A 19,436-nucleotide genomic window follows, 5' to 3' on the forward strand; every position below is an offset into this window, starting at 1 on the left:
TGATAGTGTCTAAAACAAAAGGGGTGCCCTGGGTAGCTCAGTCAGTTAAGTGTCTGACTCTTGATTTTGGTTCAGGTCATGATCTCACGGTTGTGAGATTGAGACCCTCATCAAGCTCCATGCTGATCATGGAGCCTGCTTGGGTTTCTTTCTCTCCCTCTGTTTTTGCCCCTCCCCCCCCTCAAATAAATAAAACAGGATGATGGAGGGTCAAAGCACCAGAGGTTATAAAATGCAGAGAAAGAGAGAAAATAAGTTGCATAATAAAGCTGATAAAATTTTGGAGTCAAAAGAATGAGAAATCGCAATATTCATTGTACCTGGTCTTTAATATGAAGTAACTTCAGGTTATGTTATCTAAAAGAACTCTGATGAGATCAGGTTGGTCTTAGGACTTACCTCTGGGGTCTGTCTGTTAAAGAGGGTTCCCTGAGATGAATCTTAAAGCCTATCCTTTCTGAATCACATGCTATTCATGCTATTTTAGCTTTAATCAGCCTCTGTGGTAGAATTGAAAGGATAATAAATGAGTTGTATAATACAGCAGCTGATGAATGACTTACACATCATTTTGGAGGTAGATTTTACTGTCTAATTTGCTTAATGAGAAAACTCTAGCACTCTTGCCACATTAACTTCACTAAGGGTGAGTAATCCAAATGAATGATTTCCCAATTTTTGCTGTTTGTGTACCACCTTTGTCGTGCATTCTGTGATACTTGTAGCTCTACTCCAAAAGGAATTCATTTAGAGTAATTGCTAAATGCAGTGATTTATATCAGGTTATGTGTACAATACCCTCTATAAATAAGTTTATGTTAAGTATTTAGAATTCGTGGGTATGCTTTTTAAATAACTGAAATATATCTATCAAAAGTTGAAGTGTTAAAAACTCACTGAAATAAAAATTGTTTTCCTCTCTCATCTTAAATTTACCAGCAAGGTGGAAGAAGAATCTAGAAGCTGTAAGGGAATAAGGAATAGGTTTATTTCTACAGGGAGAAGGATGATGTATTATAAATTTGTAAATTATGTAATTCAACTTCTAGGCAGCTTTTCTCTTGCCAATTTTGGCACATATGATGCGTGATGGAATAACAGCCAGTCGTTTTAAAGAGCTGCAGGAACCAGAGTGTATTATTGTAGCACCAACTCGAGAATTAATCAATCAGATCTATCTGGAAGCCAGAAAGTTTTCTTTTGGGTATGTACATCTGGAACCACTCAAAACAAGCTTTTCTTTATAGAGATTTTTCTCACTTATTTTGGGAAGAACTCAGTGCAGTCATGTAATTAGTGTTACTTGATTAAAGTGTACTTTTTCATAATCTTCTTTATGGAATCCCTGTTTATTTTTATCTTTAAAAGAAGCATGTTTATTTTTAAAAAAACATGCATATTAAAAATCAGATGATAATAGAAGTAGAAAGATAAAATAGTGAACATGTTGATGGTATTTTTACTGGTAGTTTTGAATGCATGTTTAATGCACTTAGGGTGTTCCTAGTAATAATCTGTTCACATGTAACTTCATAATATAGAAAATGCTTATATCATAATCACCCCAAATTTTAATCATTTTAAGATTGTTTAGGGGTACATATTTTATGTCTCTATTTTGGAGCATTTAGGTTGTTTCTAGTTTGGGGCTACTATAAATAAAATTATAATGAACAGCTTGCTAAATAAAGTTTTTCTATTTTTATGTTTTAACTATTTCCTTAGAGTAGGATTTTACAAGTTTAATCTTAAAGGGTATGACCTTATAGCTTTCACCAGTATATATTTCTATCAGCAGTATATGAGAATGCCAATTTCACTATACATTCTGCCAACATTTGGTATTGATTGCTGCCTAACAAATTACCTAAAACGTAGTTGGCTCAAAATGATAAATATTACCTAATATTTACTGGGGATAAGGAATTGGGGAACAGTTTAGCTGAGTGCTTCTGGCTTGAGGTCTGTTATAAGACTGCAGACAAGATACCAGCTAACAATTGTAGTCATCTGAAGGCTTGACTGTACTGCTCCCGTAAGGATCCTTGGTTGTCCTTAGGAAGTGACATCTGGCTTGCTTAGAGTGATGACTGAGAAGGGGCAAGGAGGAAGCTATAGTGGCTCTTTTAAAACAGTCTCAGTCACTTCTGCCATATTGTGTTCATTACTCAGCAAGTTACTAAATCTACCCCATACTCAGGACTAGCTATGTCATTTGCTGGAACCAGTGCAAAATGAAAACGCAGGGTCCTTTGTTCAAAAATTATTAATGAATTTTAAGACAGCATATAGAGAGCATTAAACCAAGCTAAGGGCTCTTCTTACCTTGGGACCCTATGTGACTGCACAGGTTGCACATGTATGAAGCCAGCCTTGCACACACTTAAGGGGAAAGAGAGTTAGGATCTATATTTGAAGAAAGGAAGGAATATGGAAGAATTTTGTGTATAACCACCACAGGTATCTTCATTTTTTTCATTTATTAAGAGGTTAAACTACTTTTGGAATGCTTAATAAATTTTCCTTGTTAATTAAACATTGTTATTTATCACTTTATCTGATATGATCTTAGTGTTTTTTTTGCAGTTTTTTTTTTAGAGCTTTCTATGTAGAAATTGTTATTAACATTTTATTTTCTGTGAATTAGTTCATTTTATTTTTTTAAGTAGGCTCCACGCTGGGCATGGAGCCCAGAGTGGGGCTTGAACTCAGGACCTTGAGATCAAGACCTGAGCTGAGATCAAGAGTCAGATGTTCAACCAACTGAGCCACCCAGGTGCCCCTGAGTCAGTTTATTTTAAAATGAGAAGAAAAAACTAAAGTTATTAAAAATCTAATGTCAGATCTGTACCTCTGAAACAAATAATGCAATACATGTTAAGAAAAAAAGGAAGAAGAAGATAGCAGGAGGGGAAGAATGAAGGGGGGGAAATTGGAGGGGGAGACGAACCAGGGAAGACGAACCATGAGAGACGATGGACTCTGAAAAACAAACTGAGGGTTCTAGAGGGGAGGGGGGTTGGAGGATGGGTTAGCCTGGTGATGGGTATTAAAGAGGGCACGTTCTGCATGGAGCACTGGGTGTTATGCACAAACAATGAATCATGGAACACTAAAACTAATGATGTAATGTATGGTGATTAACATAACAATAAAAAAATTTTAAAAATCTAATGTCAAGCTTAACAGATTTTTTTTGGAAAAAGTGGATATATATTGCTTAGGCCAGTGTACTATGTTGCTTTTAGGCTTTTAAGTCAAGTAAAAAATAACACATATTTTCTCTTTTAAAAACAAAAACATGTGCATGGTAAATTCAGATAACATGCATGCACAAAATGAATATTTGTACATGGAGATTTGTTGTAACATTGTGGCAGAAGACTGAAAAGTATCTAAATGTCTGTCATTCAAGGACTGGTTAAGTTATGGTACACTTAGAATAATAATGGTAATAACTAGGTTACTGAATCCTTAGCATTTACTAAGTTATAAGTATTTTTTATGTATACCTTATTTAGGCCTAGCAATAGGAGAAAGCAAAGAATCTGTTTAAAGTAATGAGTTTATTTAATTAACAAAGTTTTGGGGGTGCCTGGCTGGCTCATTCAGTAGAGCATGCAACTCTTTTTTTTTTTTTTTTTTTTTAAGATTTATTTACTTGAGAGAGAAATCTCAAGCAGTACGAGCCTGATGCAGGGCTTGATTCCACGACCCATGAGATCATGACCTGAGCCAAAATTATGAGTCGGACACTTAACTGACTGAGCCACCCAGGAGACCCGAGCCTGCAACTCTTATCTCACGGTCATGAGTTTGAGCCCCAAGTTGGATGTAGAGATTACTTAAATAAACTTAAAAAACAAAACAAAACATAAAATTGTCCTGTTCTCTTCACTCCCCCCCCGCACTTAATTCTCCTCTTTAGAGTCACCTACTCATAATAGTTTTGTATGAATTAGTATAGAAATAACTGGTGCACATGTATGCACTTTAATCCTCCTCTCAGCAAATGGTAGCATACTAAGCTGTTGTCACTCTATTTTTTTTAATGGTTAATGTTGGAGATAATGCTTAATCTGGAACTATACCCCTTTTCTTTTTATGAATGCACAGTATCCCTTTGGATGACTGGATTATAGTTAGAACTTTTCTACTGTTAGATACTTAGTTTTCAGTCTTTTGATCCTAAAAATAAAGCTGGCAGTGAATATTACTGTAAAGTCATCTTTCTCCATTTGTGAGGGCATACTGAAGGGTAAATTCGTACATGTGAATTTATTGGGACAAGAGAAAAGTTTTTAAATTTTAAGAGTGATTAAAATTGTGAAAGAGATTAAAATTGTGAAAGTTTATCCTTTTGAGTGCCAATTTGCCCACACCATGGCTAATGTGGTATTATTACACTTCAGGAAAAATGTGTTAGTCTTCATTTGTCTTCATTTTTGAAGTAATGTTGACCTTAAAGAAAAGTTTAAAAGCCATTTGTATTTTTTATGAACCACTTGTTCATGTTTTTGGCCAATTTTTATGAGGTGGTATTTGTATTTACTATTGTTTTTGAAGAGCCCTTTATTGGATAGATTGCAGGTTTTTTTTTTTTTTTTTCCATCATTTGTCATTTGCTTTTCAACTTCTTCCTAGGAAGAATTTAATTTTTTTCAGGTAGTTGAATATGTTAGGTTTTTTCTTTATGGATTTCTTTTTATATCTTGTTAGAAACAAATGTATGCTTTTCACATAACTAGAAAATAACATGCATTTTTCTTGTTAATAGGACCTGTGTAAGAGCTGTTGTTATATATGGGGGAACCCAGTTGGGGCATTCAATTCGACAAATAGTACAAGGCTGTAATATATTATGTGCTACTCCTGGGAGACTGATGGATATCATAGGTAAAGAAAAGGTAGGCCCTAGAGAGGTAATAAAATTGTGGATTGATTAGTAATTTTTTTGAATGGGAAAGGGAAAGTGATGCAAAGAGATAGGGGTTTATTTGAGCACCATATGTTAGGCCCCCATAGGATTCTCTGAATGCATTCTTTTTTTTAAGATTTATTTATTTATTTTAGAGAGAGCATGAGCACGGGGTGGAAGGGGTAGAGGGAGAGGGAAAGACAGTCTTAAGCAGACTCTATGCTGAGCACAGGGCTCAATCCCACAATTCTAAAATCATAACCTGAGCCAAAACCAAGAGTTGGACACTTAACTGACTGCGCCACCCAGGAGTGCATTCTTTGAATGCGTTCTTACATAATTAGTAAAATAATTCCAACAGTAGATAAATAGTATTTCCTAGTTTGTATTTGAGAAGACAATGAAATTATGTAATTTATTTAAAATCCCTCACTTAGCTCTAGTGATAGAGCTATGGTTAGAATCTGGATCTGACTGAAGTCTATATCCCATATTCCACTACACTGGGAGAAATGGAGTAAATGATTCTATCTAGTTTCATGTAAGTCGTGATGACATCTTTTCTTCCTGAAAGAAAGCCTGGTTATTAGCATTTGTCTCTTTAAGCACAGGAATGATTGTTAAATTTCTGAATCTTTAAAAAGACATTTAGGTTTATGTATTTATTTTAGGTATTCACATAACACATTATCACATCAGTAAATCAGTGCTTTAAGTTCACTTTGATGAACCTCATTTGTTTTTTTTACACTCTTCTCTGAAGGGATTACTCAAAACATGGTCTTTCTTTATAAAGATAGTTTTCTTTGGATACTTATTCAGACTATCCAGAGAAATCCACCTTGATTTCTCACTAAACAACTTACATGGTTGTACCAAATTAATTTGTTTTCCTTGAAAATGTTTGCTTCTCCTTATAGCAGTAAGTATTCATGCGAAGGTGACAGAAGTTTCTCAGTTGTTCCCAAGTGATTAGAGAATGGCGAATTTATTAAGAGTTTAAAGTGTTAGAGCTAAATTTACCACTTATAAGACATTTGAATATGTCATGCTGTTAGGAAATTTTTCCTTACATTAAAGAGTCTGATTTTATCAGATAATAAGATCTACATCTGTGTAGTCCAATATGGTAGTCAGTAGTCACATGTGGCTATACAAATTTAAAAATGATATAAAATAAAAAATTCCGTTCTTTAGGCATAGTAGCTGTGGTTCAAGTACTTAATAGCTATATATGGCTAGTGGCTAGCATGCTAGTGAAGATCAAGAATTGTTCATCAATATTTAAACAGTACTAGTGTTATCTAAGCATACCAATTCTCATTATTTTATGCATTGATTTCTAATCTTCATGCTTAAGAATTAGTAGTTGGAATTGTGAGGAACATTTTAGTTTAATATATTGATTAATATTCATTTTCTACTCTAACTCTTGAAAATATTCTTAAAGATTGGTCTCAGACAAGTCAAATATTTAGTTTTGGATGAAGCCGATCGCATGCTGGATATGGGTTTTGGACCAGAAATGAAGAAGTTAATTTCCTGCCCTGGAATGCCATCAAAGGAACAGCGTCAAACCCTTATGTTTAGTGCAACTTTTCCAGAAGAAATTCAAAGGTAACATTTTTTTCCTTCTTAAAAATAATTGTTTTGTACATAAATGCTTTTATAAGAGGAAAAGCAATGCGAATATATTATTTTTGAGGGTTTTTTTTTACGTGAAGATTTTAACATAGAAATGGATGTATTCCTAAAAAGTTTACTGTATTTTTCATCTCATTGTTTCTTGCCTTTATCCCTGGCTTTGCATTAGTGTCACAGCACCTAGCTAGGATTTAATAAGTGCTTATTAAATGAAGTTATTTTTATATTTATGTCTTCTTTTCAAACCAAAATTATAGAGCTTGGGAAAATTGGGCCTTTCTTAGAAAATTCATGTACCAATTGTTGACACGTATTGAATATCTTACTATATATACTATATGGCTTGGTGAATTCTGAGATTAGGATGACACATCCCTTCTAGAATTGTGACTCTTCTTCCTGCTCGCTGCTCCCTTGGCCACAAGGCGCCTGAAGTGATCAGAAAGCAACTTTAGCTCGTAATTCAGTAAGACTCCTCCTGTTGACTGTGACAGAACTTTTTGCTCTTTGGGAACCAAGACCTCCAAACCTGCAGAATCTATAGCTTAAGGGGGATGGGAAACACAGATTTCCTATGTGGGTCACTGGGAGTGATGGTAAGGGGGCCACTCTTGCTTTGTACCCCTTGGCTTTCAGACTGAATGCACCATATAAAGATTTCTGATTGAAAGTTACTGTGCCCTGCTGAATGATATGCTACCTTTGTAAAGAAACACTTCCAAGCTGGCCTGTGAGCTGTTCTTTAAGTGGATGTTCCACTTTCTGTCAGGCTGACAGCTTCTGAATGTTGTGGTGAAGCGAGAGAGCTAGGGTCCAAGAATGAATCTCGTGGACAAAGGAGAGAGTAAAGCAATAGGGTTTTATTAAGTAAGGATACAGAGAAAGCTCTCTAGAGTGAGAGGGGTCCCAAATGGGTTGCCACTGAGGGCTTTTAGTGGCAGTCTTTTATTGAGAACTGACTGTGAAGCTTGTGTCCTTCAGATTCTTGTGTCATCTTGGTTTGAGCAAGGACTATTGATAACCCCCTTAATGACTTAATTCTTTGAGGCTTGGTCATTTTCTGTGATATATTGTAGCCGCCAAAGAATACTCCCTAACATCCAAGGCCGGGTGGTCTGTTTCCTTATACCTTGTTAACTCTGTCTTAGCACTTCTGCCAGCCAGGAATAGTCTCAGAGCCTAGCCAGGGGCCACCTATCTTTCCCTGCCTATACCTTGATCCTTTCCTTACTCAGTGGTATGATATGACCTATAGACCTTATGGTTATGGGCCTGCTCCATTACTTCTTTTGCTGTAAAGTGGGTCTCCCTGTCTGATAGAGTGTTAAATGGGATCAGACACTTCACAAGTCATCTGATAGTGGGGCTGGCTATCGATTTGGTTTACTTAAGAGAGGTTTTAAAAAGTCTCTCTGTAAGGTTAAAAAGAGCTCTTTATTGGGGAAAACGTCTAAATAATAAAGCATTTGATCAGTTAGGATTTTTTTTCTTTCTTAGTAGTATATAAAATAATAGTTTCTTATATTAAATGGTGTCTTAAATTTGAAAAGTGGTATCTGCATTTCGTCTTCATCTTTGGCAATTAATAGTGTGTAGGTAATTACCTACCTAAATAGCAGGTAATATTCTATTGCCTCTCTGTTTTTTGATTCACCCTGAAATAGGAAGGTATTTGGATATTGGCCAGTCAAAATGACTAATGTGTACTCTCATCACTAATATCTGTTGAGTGCTTTTTATGAGCCATATTTGATTATAAGTCCTGGGGATATATGGTAAACAAAATAGAAGCCCTGACCTTGAGTTGCTTACAGTCTTAAGTTACTGAAGACTCCTCGCTTGCTTCACTCTCTGCTTTCAAATGTTACAAGTTGCCCATTGCTGTGTTGAAAGTACACTTTTATCATTGCATATGTCACTAACCCATTGCAGCATCCATTTCTGTGGCTTATGTTTTTTTCTGTAACTGTCCCAGATTTATTATCTCTATCCCTAATCTCTTTCCTGAGCACCAGACTTGAGGTTTTAACTCTTTAAGAGTATCTTCTTCAGGGTGCCTGGGTGGCTCAGTTGGTTAAGCGTCTGCCTTCGGATTAGGTCATGATCTCAGGGTCCTGGGATCCAGCTCCACATCGGGCTCCCTGCTCAGCTCAGCGGGGAATCTGCTTCTCCCTCTCCCTTTCTCCCTGCTCCCTACTCATGCTCTCTCTCTCAAATAAATAAAATCTTTAAAAAAAATATTTTCTTCTTAGATTAATTACTAGTAACTAATGTCCATTATGTCCAAAATGGAAGCTATTCTTCAATACCCTCTTTCCTATCCAGTTTTCCTTGTTGGCAGCATGGTCTTTCTAAGCCAAAATCCTTTGAATCCTATTGATTCCTCCCTCATATTGCTTTAACTTTTTCCCTTCAAAAATACTCATTTCGGTAGTTAGCTCTAGAACATTTCAAATCTGTTAGTTTCTTCTCTATTTCCCACCTTAATTTAAGTCCTTTTCAGTTTCCTTCTGTTCATTGTTAGTGGCTTTCTAACCTGTCTCTCTGGACTCTAATCTCAATTTTGTGTTAGTAATGATTCCAAAGTAAAGTCTGGGTTTTTTTAGACATTTATTCAAGATAAATCCTCCCAAGTCTTCCCATCTCCAGAAACTAACCATTTTCAAACTCTACACGTGATGTAATCTTTCCTTCACCTCCTACTTTATTACTTGGAATCATGTATTTCTTGTCTATTAAAACTATTTCCTGTTGGCTGATCAGGCCAAATTCTGTCTCTCCTCATTATCTGTTCTTGTTTCTTCTTTCTCTCTGCTCAGAATGCTTTTCCCTAATCACCACTGTTCTACTTTCTTGCTTGTTGCTGCTTAGATCCAGGTTCATACTGGAAAGCTCTTCCAAATACACATCATTTCATCTATTTCCTGCCACTGTATTTGTGAAACTGTTTTAAACACTTTGCACATTTTTGGGAATATAGGAAGTGTTCAGTAGATGTTAATTATTAAAACTAGAATATTAATTAAAATATATTAAATATTTAAATGTTTAATGTGTGATTATACAAATATTAAAATATTAAATACTTAAAATATAGTAATTATTTTTTATATAACTGTGTTTGTCTTGCTGATGTGAGCATCTCAGTGGCAGAGAACATCATATCCATTCTTGTACTCCCAGTACCTTGCACCATGTGTGCCTGACACAGACACTCACTAAATGTTTTAGTGAATGAAAAGGATGATGGATAATAAAGAATTCCAGATGGTTTTGAAATTTGTGGTTGAGAGGGTGCTTGACTCTAGAAGGAGGGATATCAAAAAGAAGTTTTTCTTTTTCTTTTATTGTAAGAGCAGGTAAGGAGAAAGAAGCAGCAATGATTTATTAAAATTCTGGAAATGCGGGTGCTTGGGTGGCTCAGTTGGTTAAGCGACTGCCTTCAGCTCAGGTCATGATCCTGGAGTCCCGGGATCGAGTCCCGCATCGGGCTCCCTGCTCAGAGAGGAGCCTGCTTCTCCCTCTGACCCTTCCCCCCTCTCATGTACTCTCTCTCATTCTCGCTCTCTCAAATAAATAAATCTTTAAAAAAAAAAAATTCTGGAAATGCTGAGTTTGAACTATTTTCATGATATTTTAGGAGGCAGCTAGAAAGTAAGGGACTGCTAACTGGGAGAAAGGAGGACTGATGATAGATTTAGACCTTCTCCTTAATCCTAGAAAACTCAGCTCTTTGGCAGTTCCCTTTCTCTCCTTCCCTGTGTTTCTGGATGATTTAAAGCAGACCTTAATTGTGTGCTGTCAGTGAGTTATGTGTGTGTCAACATGCTGATACCCTCAACCTTTGGGGTGAGCATCAGCCCCTAGGCCCTTCACCTCTTGCCTGATTTTTTTTGCTCAGTTGTACTTTATAAATAATATCATTTTTTATATGTGTTACAGCATGAAAAGCAGTGACCTAAGATCTGGTTTGCCATAATTGTTCAAAGTATAGTAATTTAACAAATAATGTTATCAGAAACTAACTCCTAGAAATAATATACATAAAAGCATTTGTGAAGAACAGAATTTTTGCCCTAGGCTTGCATTTCAGCTTTTAACAAAAAGTCCTGTTTGTTGTAGTCTGATATTTAAGCATACATATTTTATATAGTTTTACATGGCCACCACATCCACTTGAAATTACTGTATCCATAATTTCACACAAACTTTTTCACTAACAGTTGTTGAGTATATAACAAAATTTTAACATTTTATACTGATCTTTGGAATTAGTACTTGGATGACATAAGTTATTTACCTTATCTTATTATAGTTGTTACAATCCAATATTGAAGTAACACTTGCAGAAATTCAGTGCATATTACGAGTATTAATGGAAGAGGATAAGTTAAGGAATAATCTTTTGTCTTTTAAGGTTGGCTGGGGAGTTTTTAAAGTCGAATTATTTGTTTGTTGCTGTTGGACAAGTGGGTGGAGCATGTAGAGATGTTCAGCAGACCATTCTCCAAGTTGGCCAGTACTCCAAAAGAGAAAAACTTGTTGAAATTCTACGAAACATAGGTATCTTACATTGATATATTTTTTCTCATGATTTTGATTTTTAAAAAATGACTAATTTTTAAAAATTACTCTAAAAATTGTTTGGCATGAGCTTTTACATAAGTGTGTTTTTATTGCTTTTTCTCTAAAGCTTTCTTTATAAAAGGTTTTATGATTCACTTTCCTGTGTAAATTATGTAGCAGTATAGTCCTTTCTTCATAAAGATTAAAAATAGGAAGGATTTGAGACTTAAACAGTATTTGACTAAAAACTATTTCAGTAGAAATATATATATATTTTGTTTTAAGAAGTAAAAAGGCCTACTAACATATCTTTACATCAAACTGTGTTTACTCCACCAAAAGTGAATTCTTTGTTTTTAGTTCCCAGTTTTTGCTTACTAAGGCTTCCCATAATCATAGATTCAGAGAATTTTAGAACTGACGGGGACTTTAAAGATCTAGTTCTGTTTCTTCGCAATACTGATGAGAAATTTCTCACCCTCCCCCCCCCAAAAAAAACCCACCGATTTTTATAGGAGGTCATACTTCTTTGTTTGATTGAGATAGACTTAGTTTGTGCCCGGAAGTAGAACTTTTCAATATCACCAGCTAAGTGTACTTACATGCTGTACATTCCCCCTTCCCTCCTTCATTTTAGTAATTGTTTCAATTTGAATGTCACTGTTGGGATGGGGGAATGAGAAGAGAAGGCAGGACACCATCTAATTTCCATCAATGAGGGGGGAAAAAAAGGAAGTTGATTTAGAAGGCACTTTTATTTATTTATTATTATTTTTAAAGATTTATTTATTTATTTGACAGAGAGCACAAGAAGGGGGAGAGGCAGAGGGAGAAGCAGACTCCCCACTGAGCAGGGAGCCTGATGCAGGGCTTGATACCTGGACCCTGGGATCATGACCTGAGCCGAAGGCAGACGCCCAACTGACAGCCACCCTGGCACCCCTAGAAAGCACTTTTATAGGCTTGTAGTCTTCAGTTTTTGCTAACCTTATTAAAAAAAACAAAAAACAAAAAAACAACTTTTTAAAACCAAATACTCATCTTGAGTTTGAGAAATATTATTGGTTTGCTTCATCTGATGTTTCATAATATACTGCATATATGGCCTATAAGATTAAAATAATGACTTCTATGGGCCATATACTGTTCTCATTGTTTTACATGTGTTAACTCATTGAATTCTCAAAACAACCTTCTGAGGTAGGTTTTGCTACCCACATTTTAATATTGAGGACACTGAAATACAGAGAGGTCAAGTGACTTGCCCGGTATTAATTGAAGTTCCATATGCGGAAGAGATGATCAATATGTAGTTTTGCTGAAGTTAGAGCACATTTCTAGTGTAATAACCTTAAGATATTTTTATGTGTGAATTTGTGAAATAAATATTATTTTAAGAATAATCCTAATGAGGGGCGCCTGGGTGGCTCAGTCGTTAAGCGTCTGCCTTTGGCTCAGGTCATGATCCTAGGGTCCTGGGATCGAGCCCTGCATTGGGCTCCTTGCTTAACGGGACGCCTGCTTCTTCTTCTCCCACTCCCCCTGCTTGTGTTCCCTCTCTTGCTGTGTCTTTCTCTGTCAAATAAATAAAATCTTTAAAAAAAAAAAAAAATCCTAATGAGAATTTTTCAGAAATGCTGTTTTGCCTTTGAGAAACCTTTGAGGTCAGTGTATGAGCACTAGGGGTATACTTCTGTATTATTTAAACTTAAATGTTTTGTACCTTGGAGTTCATTGTTCTTGTAATTTATGCATGTATGTATGTATGAGTGTATGTATGTATATTTTTAAAAATCTGCATGGAATTCAGTATATCAAATTTTACATATTTTTGTTAATACAATCTTTTTTTCTACTCTTAAATCTGCTAGCCTATCCCCTGCACCTTTAAAATGTATAGGTTTCATTATTTTATAGTAGTATAACCAACTGCCTTTTTCATAATTTAATTTCAATTGAACATGTATCAAAGATTTTATTGAGCTAGTTAATTAATAGGAGAACTAGTAAGATGTTACAGCCAGTTCGAAGAATTCAAAGAACACATGTATGTGGAGGCTATTAGAAAGGCTCAAATAAATTTACACATAAATGTGAAATTGGTCAATATCCACAAAGCAATAATCAGCTGCTTCTGAGGGGAAAACTTCATTTATATTTTTATAGATAAGAATCACTTGCATTGCTATCAGTTGCAGTAGAGGTATAACAGAAAAAAAAGAGTAAAAGACGCATAACCATGAAACGTGTTCCAGACAGTAATTTTTTTGCATATTTCAAAGTCTTTCACAGTTTTTCATGACAGCCTATATCCTCTCATGATCACAACAATCTCAGAGATTATTCTTGGTCACAAGAAACGTTGGTCTCATGTTTGGCTTATCTGCATAGATGCAACAAGATTGTTAATTAACAGCATAGGCCTCTTTGAGTTTGCTTCACAAATCTAGAGCCAGACAATACTGCATAATTACTAAGATGACAAAATTAACTTCTTTCTGAAAGTTTGCATAAGAAATCTGACATTGACCTTTTAAAAGCCTCTAATTATTATTTGCTTAGATAGGAAACTAAGTCTGGGAAACTCTCAGTCAAATTACATCTGTAATACCTAGAAATTTGAGTGAGCTCCTATCTTCTAAAGGTCCCCATGATATTTCATGTAATTGTTCCATTACATCTGTTGGCAATATGCCTTCATGATTCTGTCTGCTTCTGAACTAGTCCTAGAAATTCTGCTTGTCCAGTGATATGGTCTAAAAGTCATTAAAGCAGTGTCAACATAGAACCTTCTACCCAAGACTATTCTTCTGAAATATTGGTAGTTTGAAGTGCCTGATACAGGTTTTTTTTTTTTTTTTCTACAAGCTTGGAGAGTCTGTCCTTTGTTGAAGATAACAAACTGTGCTATCTAGCTTACAGCACAGCCTTTGGGAAAGCATCAAAAGAAAACAAGACTTAATGATCATGGTTAATTTGTTACTCATAATGGTTAAATATAGAAGATTTGATGAGAGGGTTCATAATAAAAATAATGCTACTAATAAGGAAGTGTGGTTGTTTCTGTGGCATGCAAAATAAAGGAAATATGTTATTTTAGAATATTTGGCATGCCAAAGAAATTTTAGGGGAAATATTGAAATAAAATGAATTTAAATAAAAATGACTATGTCTGAAAGATTTAACTGACTTATAACTGTAGGAATCAGTTGCCATTTTGATTTTTCTGCTTGATTAATAGATCTGAGACCTAATGAAATACCACCTCTGAGCCTTTTTTTCTTGCGGATCTCTTATCTCAGTTAATGTTAGTTCCATCTTTCCAGTTGTTCAGACACAAAGTCTTGGAGTCATCCTTCATTTCTTTCTCTAACTGCATATATCTTATCCGTCAGCAAAATAATTTTGGTTCTACCATCAAAATAATTTTGGTTTTACCATCAAAATATATTAGCTCCTCAGATAAAACAAAGATCAGATCTTGTCACTTCTTTGCTCAAAACCCAGTGGCTTCCCTTCTCAAAAGAAGTTCTTTCAGGGGCGCCTGGGTGGCTCAGTTGTTAGAGTCTGCCTTCGGCTCAGGTCATGATCTCAGGGTCCTGGGATCCAGCCCCGCATCAGGTTCCCTGCTCAGCAGGAAGCCTATTCTCCCTCTCCCACTCCCCCTGCTTGTGTTCCCTCTCTCTCTGTGTATCTCTCTGTCAAATAAATAAATAAAATCTTTTTAAAAAAAAGAAGTTCTTTCAGTGGCCTTCAAGACACTATGTGACTTAACTGCCATTACCTCTCTGTCTTCATGTTCTACTGCTCTCATGCTCATCCTACTCCAGCCAGATTGTTCATTACTGTTCCTTACATGCAACCAGGCACACTTCTGCTTCAGGCCTTTGTACTTGCCTCTTTTCTGTTTGTTTGTTTGTTTTTGTTTTTAGCACATCAGGAACACCCATAACTCAGAGTGTTTATATTTATCCTTCCCTGTGCCTTTTACTGTGCTTTCCCAATTATCTCAGGAGTTCACTATATTGTTTTATTCTTATTTTTACTCAGATGTCATCTAATTAGAGAGGGTACATCGGAAGTAACCCTCTTGAGACTCTTTATCCTTGTGGGTTTTTTTTTTCCTTTTTAGGACTTAATGCATAATATTTGTTTATTATGTGCCTCTCCACAATGAAAGCAGGGGCTTTATTTTATTGCAGTATTTCCAACACCTAGAATAGTGACTGGCGTCTCTTAGGCACTAAATATTTGTTGAATAAATGAAGCCAACTAATAGGGAGATGGGGGAGAGAGATTATGAACAGTAATACAATTTTCTTTCCATTACTATAAATTATCCTTTTCCCTCTCTAACATAGGGAAATATGTGAAAAAAATCTCTGGCCTATGCTTGAATTTCTACCGATTAAGTACTTTTAGCTAACCAATAAGTATTTTTGACTCATAAGACTCTAGGATAAAGTTTATTAATTTTCTTGGTATATGATACTTTGGGAATAAAGGGGTTTGACTTAAGAGAGAATGTTGGAACATGGAATATTGTAGAATTTGTCAACCCTGGGTTGGATGCCTTATAAATACCTAGGGCAGTCAAGGCAGAATGAATGATTGAATTATCTTGGGAGGTAAGGAACAAAGGCATTTATTTAACTAGAGAGGTAGATAAAGGTAATGAACTGAAATGAACTGCTAAGAGTTGGCAGGTAGGTATCATTTATCTTGCCCTGAATCTCTACCTTGGTGTTGGCCTGGGAGGGCAGTGGGTAAGCTAATTTTTTTTTTTTTTCTTTTGGTCCCTAAAGTAGAAAAATAGTCCTTGATTCTTTAACTTTGACATTCATTCATTCAGGAAATATTTGAGTTTCTATTTCTATTACCTTTCAGACCTGGTCTTGGGAATACAGTGGTGGATGAGACTATTTCCTACTAACACCTCTCTGCCTTTTTTTCCTTTCCCTAATTTTGTAGTTGGAATATTAATCACTGTTACATTGTCTTATAGGTGATGAAAGAACTATGGTTTTTGTTGAGACTAAGAAAAAAGCAGATTTTATTGCTACTTTTCTTTGTCAAGAAAAAATATCAACAACAAGTATTCATGGGTGAGTAGATTAATATGATTTCAAAGGAGGGAGGTGACACTTGTATTTGCCATCAGTTAAGAAACATCAGTTTATATAACTAACATCACATAATCCTAGGATTTGGATTCAGAATTCTCAAGATCTAAACTGTTATTTTCATTTTAAGTTTTTATAACTAGGTGATGGAGTGAGATTAAAGGTCTGTCTTAGACTCCTCATCATGAGGAATGGTAACTTCTCAAGAGAGCTTGCTTAAGGTTCTCTGTTCCTTAGATCTAAGTTTTTCTTCAGAATCTAACCTTTCTCTTGCTTGACATTTTTTTATTGAATTGCATAAAAATGTCATATTAATACAACTTTATTGGCACTTTACTAGTGGATCTAAAATATTAATCTGTGAATGTACAGAAATCTGAAATTATAATTTAAAAAAACTTTTTTGATATTCTAATCAAATAGTTATATATTATTTGTCAAGACTAGAAAGAGATTGTTAATAGGTGAGATTTGATGTTTGTCATACTTAAGTTTGTGTTTTAGCTCTTTGTACTACCTGTTACCTTCCTTGTGCAAATGAGGATAACTATTCTACCCTCAAAATATTATTCTGAGAATTAAATGAAATTATGGCTTGAAAAGAATTAGTATAATACCTGGTATGTAAGAAATAGATAGTAATATTAAATGCTGATATTTTTACTATTATTAAAAATATATATATGTTGAACTTTAATGGTTCACTATAATAATTTTCTTAAGAGCTGTCCTAACACATGCTTGCTTTTATTTTTAGTGACCGAGAACAGAGAGAGAGAGAGCAAGCTCTTGGAGATTTTCGCTGTGGAAAGTGCCCAGTTCTTGTTGCTACTTCAGTAGCTGCCAGGGGGCTGGATATTGAAAATGTTCAACATGTTATCAATTTTGATCTTCCTTCAACCATTGATGAATATGTTCATCGAATTGGACGTACTGGTCGTTGTGGAAATACTGGCCGAGCTATTTCCTTTTTTGATCCTGAATCAGATAACCATTTGGCACAGCCTTTAGTGAAAGTACTGTCAGATGTAAGTTTTAAATGTTTAAAACTGAATGGATAGTATTCTTACCTTACCATTGAAAGTAGACATTAAATATATGTGTATATTCAGGATAAGTAAACTGTTCCAATCTTTGAGACTTGATGCATGTTGTATGTGAAATTAATGTCTTTTTTAAAGGCTCAACAGGATGTTCCTGCATGGTTGGAAGAAATTGCCTTTAGTACATATGTTCCTGGCTTCAGTGGTAGTGCAAGAGGAAATGTGTTTGCATCAGTTGATACTAGAAAGGTTAGTTGAGGGGAAAAATTCTGAACTTGGCTTCCAGGAAGTTACTCTTTGTGAATGTTGTGGTTAATAATGTGAAGTAACTATAACATTCAATAATTATCTAAACCATTTCTTTCACATCTAGGAGATTAATATTTCTTAAAATTTTATGTATATATGTATTTTTGGTCTTAAAAGTGAGGAATTAACAATATTTATGCTCAAACATCCTCCTTTCCCAAATTTGCTGGCATTTAAAATTGTAATTTGGATTCTTTTGAACCTTCTATAAGAATTCTTTGTTTTTAGAATTCTGATGGTATTATTAAGACAAAATACTAGAGATGAGTTTTGATGTGTCATTTTATAAGCAGCACCACTTTTATTCAGAAACATTGAGCGTACTAATCATTAAATATTTTTCCTTATTTATTGAAGTACAGAGCTTTCAGTTTTTCCATTTGCCAAATACTGGTTTAAGAAAGCTTTTTCTTGAAATATTTTGTGCAATTTAGACTTCCCAGGTTGATATGGGCCTTTTTTTTTTTTCCCCAAATGGATTAAATTTAGTTAAAGTTTTTTATTATATATTTGGGGAATACATGGTGGGTGAGTCCCCTTTCTGAGTCTGGGCAATGTAACTTTAGAGATGTAAAATTAAATGTTATTTTCTTTCTTTCTTTTTAAAGAATTACCAGGGCAAGAGCACTTTGAACACAGCAGGGTTTTCTTCTTCACAAGCTCCCAATCCAGTAGACGATGAGTCATGGGATTAAAGCTAAAACATCCTTCAAGTTTGTGGTATAGTTTTGATGCAGAGAAGAAAATAGTTTTGATTTTTGAGTTTTTAACAGAAGTGTGAAACCTGACACTCTTGTATCTTCTGTCCTTCTGTTCTTACTCCCACCCTTAAAAAAAAAAAAAATTCTTACTGACTAGTTATGTGAAATGCTAAAAATTACAACATTGCAGTTACTGATACAAATGGTGTTAACTGGAAAGATTAAAGCATTCTAAATGTCTTGCTTATTTCTAGTGTATTCTTCAGGGGTTTTAGACATGTTTCATGTCTAAATGCTTAATCTTAGTGTGGTGTTTATTGATCCTTTAACAAGCAGTAGAATTTATGATAAACTTTTGTTTATAAATTATTGAGTCTCATTTTTTACTTAAAAGGAGGCTTTAAAGCAATAGTATGTCACTGAAACATGGTAACATGATTTTCATGTAGCAGACAGTGAAAGACATAAGCCTTTTAAGGTGATTTTGATTTTAGATCATTAGATTTGTGATGAAAATGGTTAAAGGCAACGTGAGCTCTGTACTCAATGACATAACAAATGTTTGTTTTTATTCTATACAGACTTTCCTTGAAAATAAAGGATAAAACATGTTTCCCCCTTTGTTTTCCAAGAGCACTTTTAATTTTTCTTTGTTGGCATATCATAGTTCTCCTGTATTTTTAAATTTTGAGTCTTGTAAAACCAATGAAGTGAACAAGGTCTTACATAAATAAATATACATAAATAAAATATTAGATATTTATGTATAATAGACATTAATACACAGATGTAATGGTGAAAATCATTCTTCAAACTCATACTCTGTCAACAAAACACAATGCTGTTCACTCTTGCCATAATTAATATTTTGATATTTTAAGATTAATGAGAATCCTTTTTTCATTTACCAGTATATATCTTACATTCTAGACGTACTAAGTTTAAGTAGTTCTTAATCATTAAATAAATGAACCAAAATATTAAGACAGAAACAAGTGAGATGTAAATATTAGACAAAAAATGGTCAATTGTTAATGTGTTATTGTCCCCAATGTATATCTTGTTACATGAATTTGGTTAATAAATGAGGCATCACATATGAAAAGAGAAGGTCTGTTCAACAAATGTTGTT

General features: G+C 34.7%; 1 protein-coding gene across 3 annotated transcripts in view; it reads left to right on the forward strand.

Annotated features, from left to right (window-relative positions):
• The window catches only part of DDX4 (DEAD-box helicase 4), a 69,529-nt gene extending 51,231 nt beyond the window's left edge, over positions 1 to 18,298 (forward strand). For all 3 annotated transcript variants that reach the window (XM_021701864.1, XM_021701866.1, XM_021701865.1), the window contains 8 exons: positions 1,050 to 1,204; positions 4,778 to 4,907; positions 6,369 to 6,535; positions 10,980 to 11,125; positions 16,134 to 16,233; positions 17,009 to 17,279; positions 17,433 to 17,543; positions 18,221 to 18,298. In XM_021701864.1, the coding sequence (XP_021557539.1) occupies positions 1,050 to 1,204; positions 4,778 to 4,907; positions 6,369 to 6,535; positions 10,980 to 11,125; positions 16,134 to 16,233; positions 17,009 to 17,279; positions 17,433 to 17,543; positions 18,221 to 18,298 (1,158 nt within the window). The remainder of the gene's footprint in view (positions 1 to 1,049; positions 1,205 to 4,777; positions 4,908 to 6,368; positions 6,536 to 10,979; positions 11,126 to 16,133; positions 16,234 to 17,008; positions 17,280 to 17,432; positions 17,544 to 18,220) is intronic.
• The last annotated feature ends 1,138 nt before the right edge of the window (positions 18,299 to 19,436 follow it).

Source organism: Neomonachus schauinslandi, chromosome 7 (assembly GCF_002201575.2).
Source record: "Neomonachus schauinslandi chromosome 7, ASM220157v2, whole genome shotgun sequence".
NCBI classification, from domain to species: Eukaryota; Metazoa; Chordata; class Mammalia; order Carnivora; family Phocidae; genus Neomonachus; species Neomonachus schauinslandi.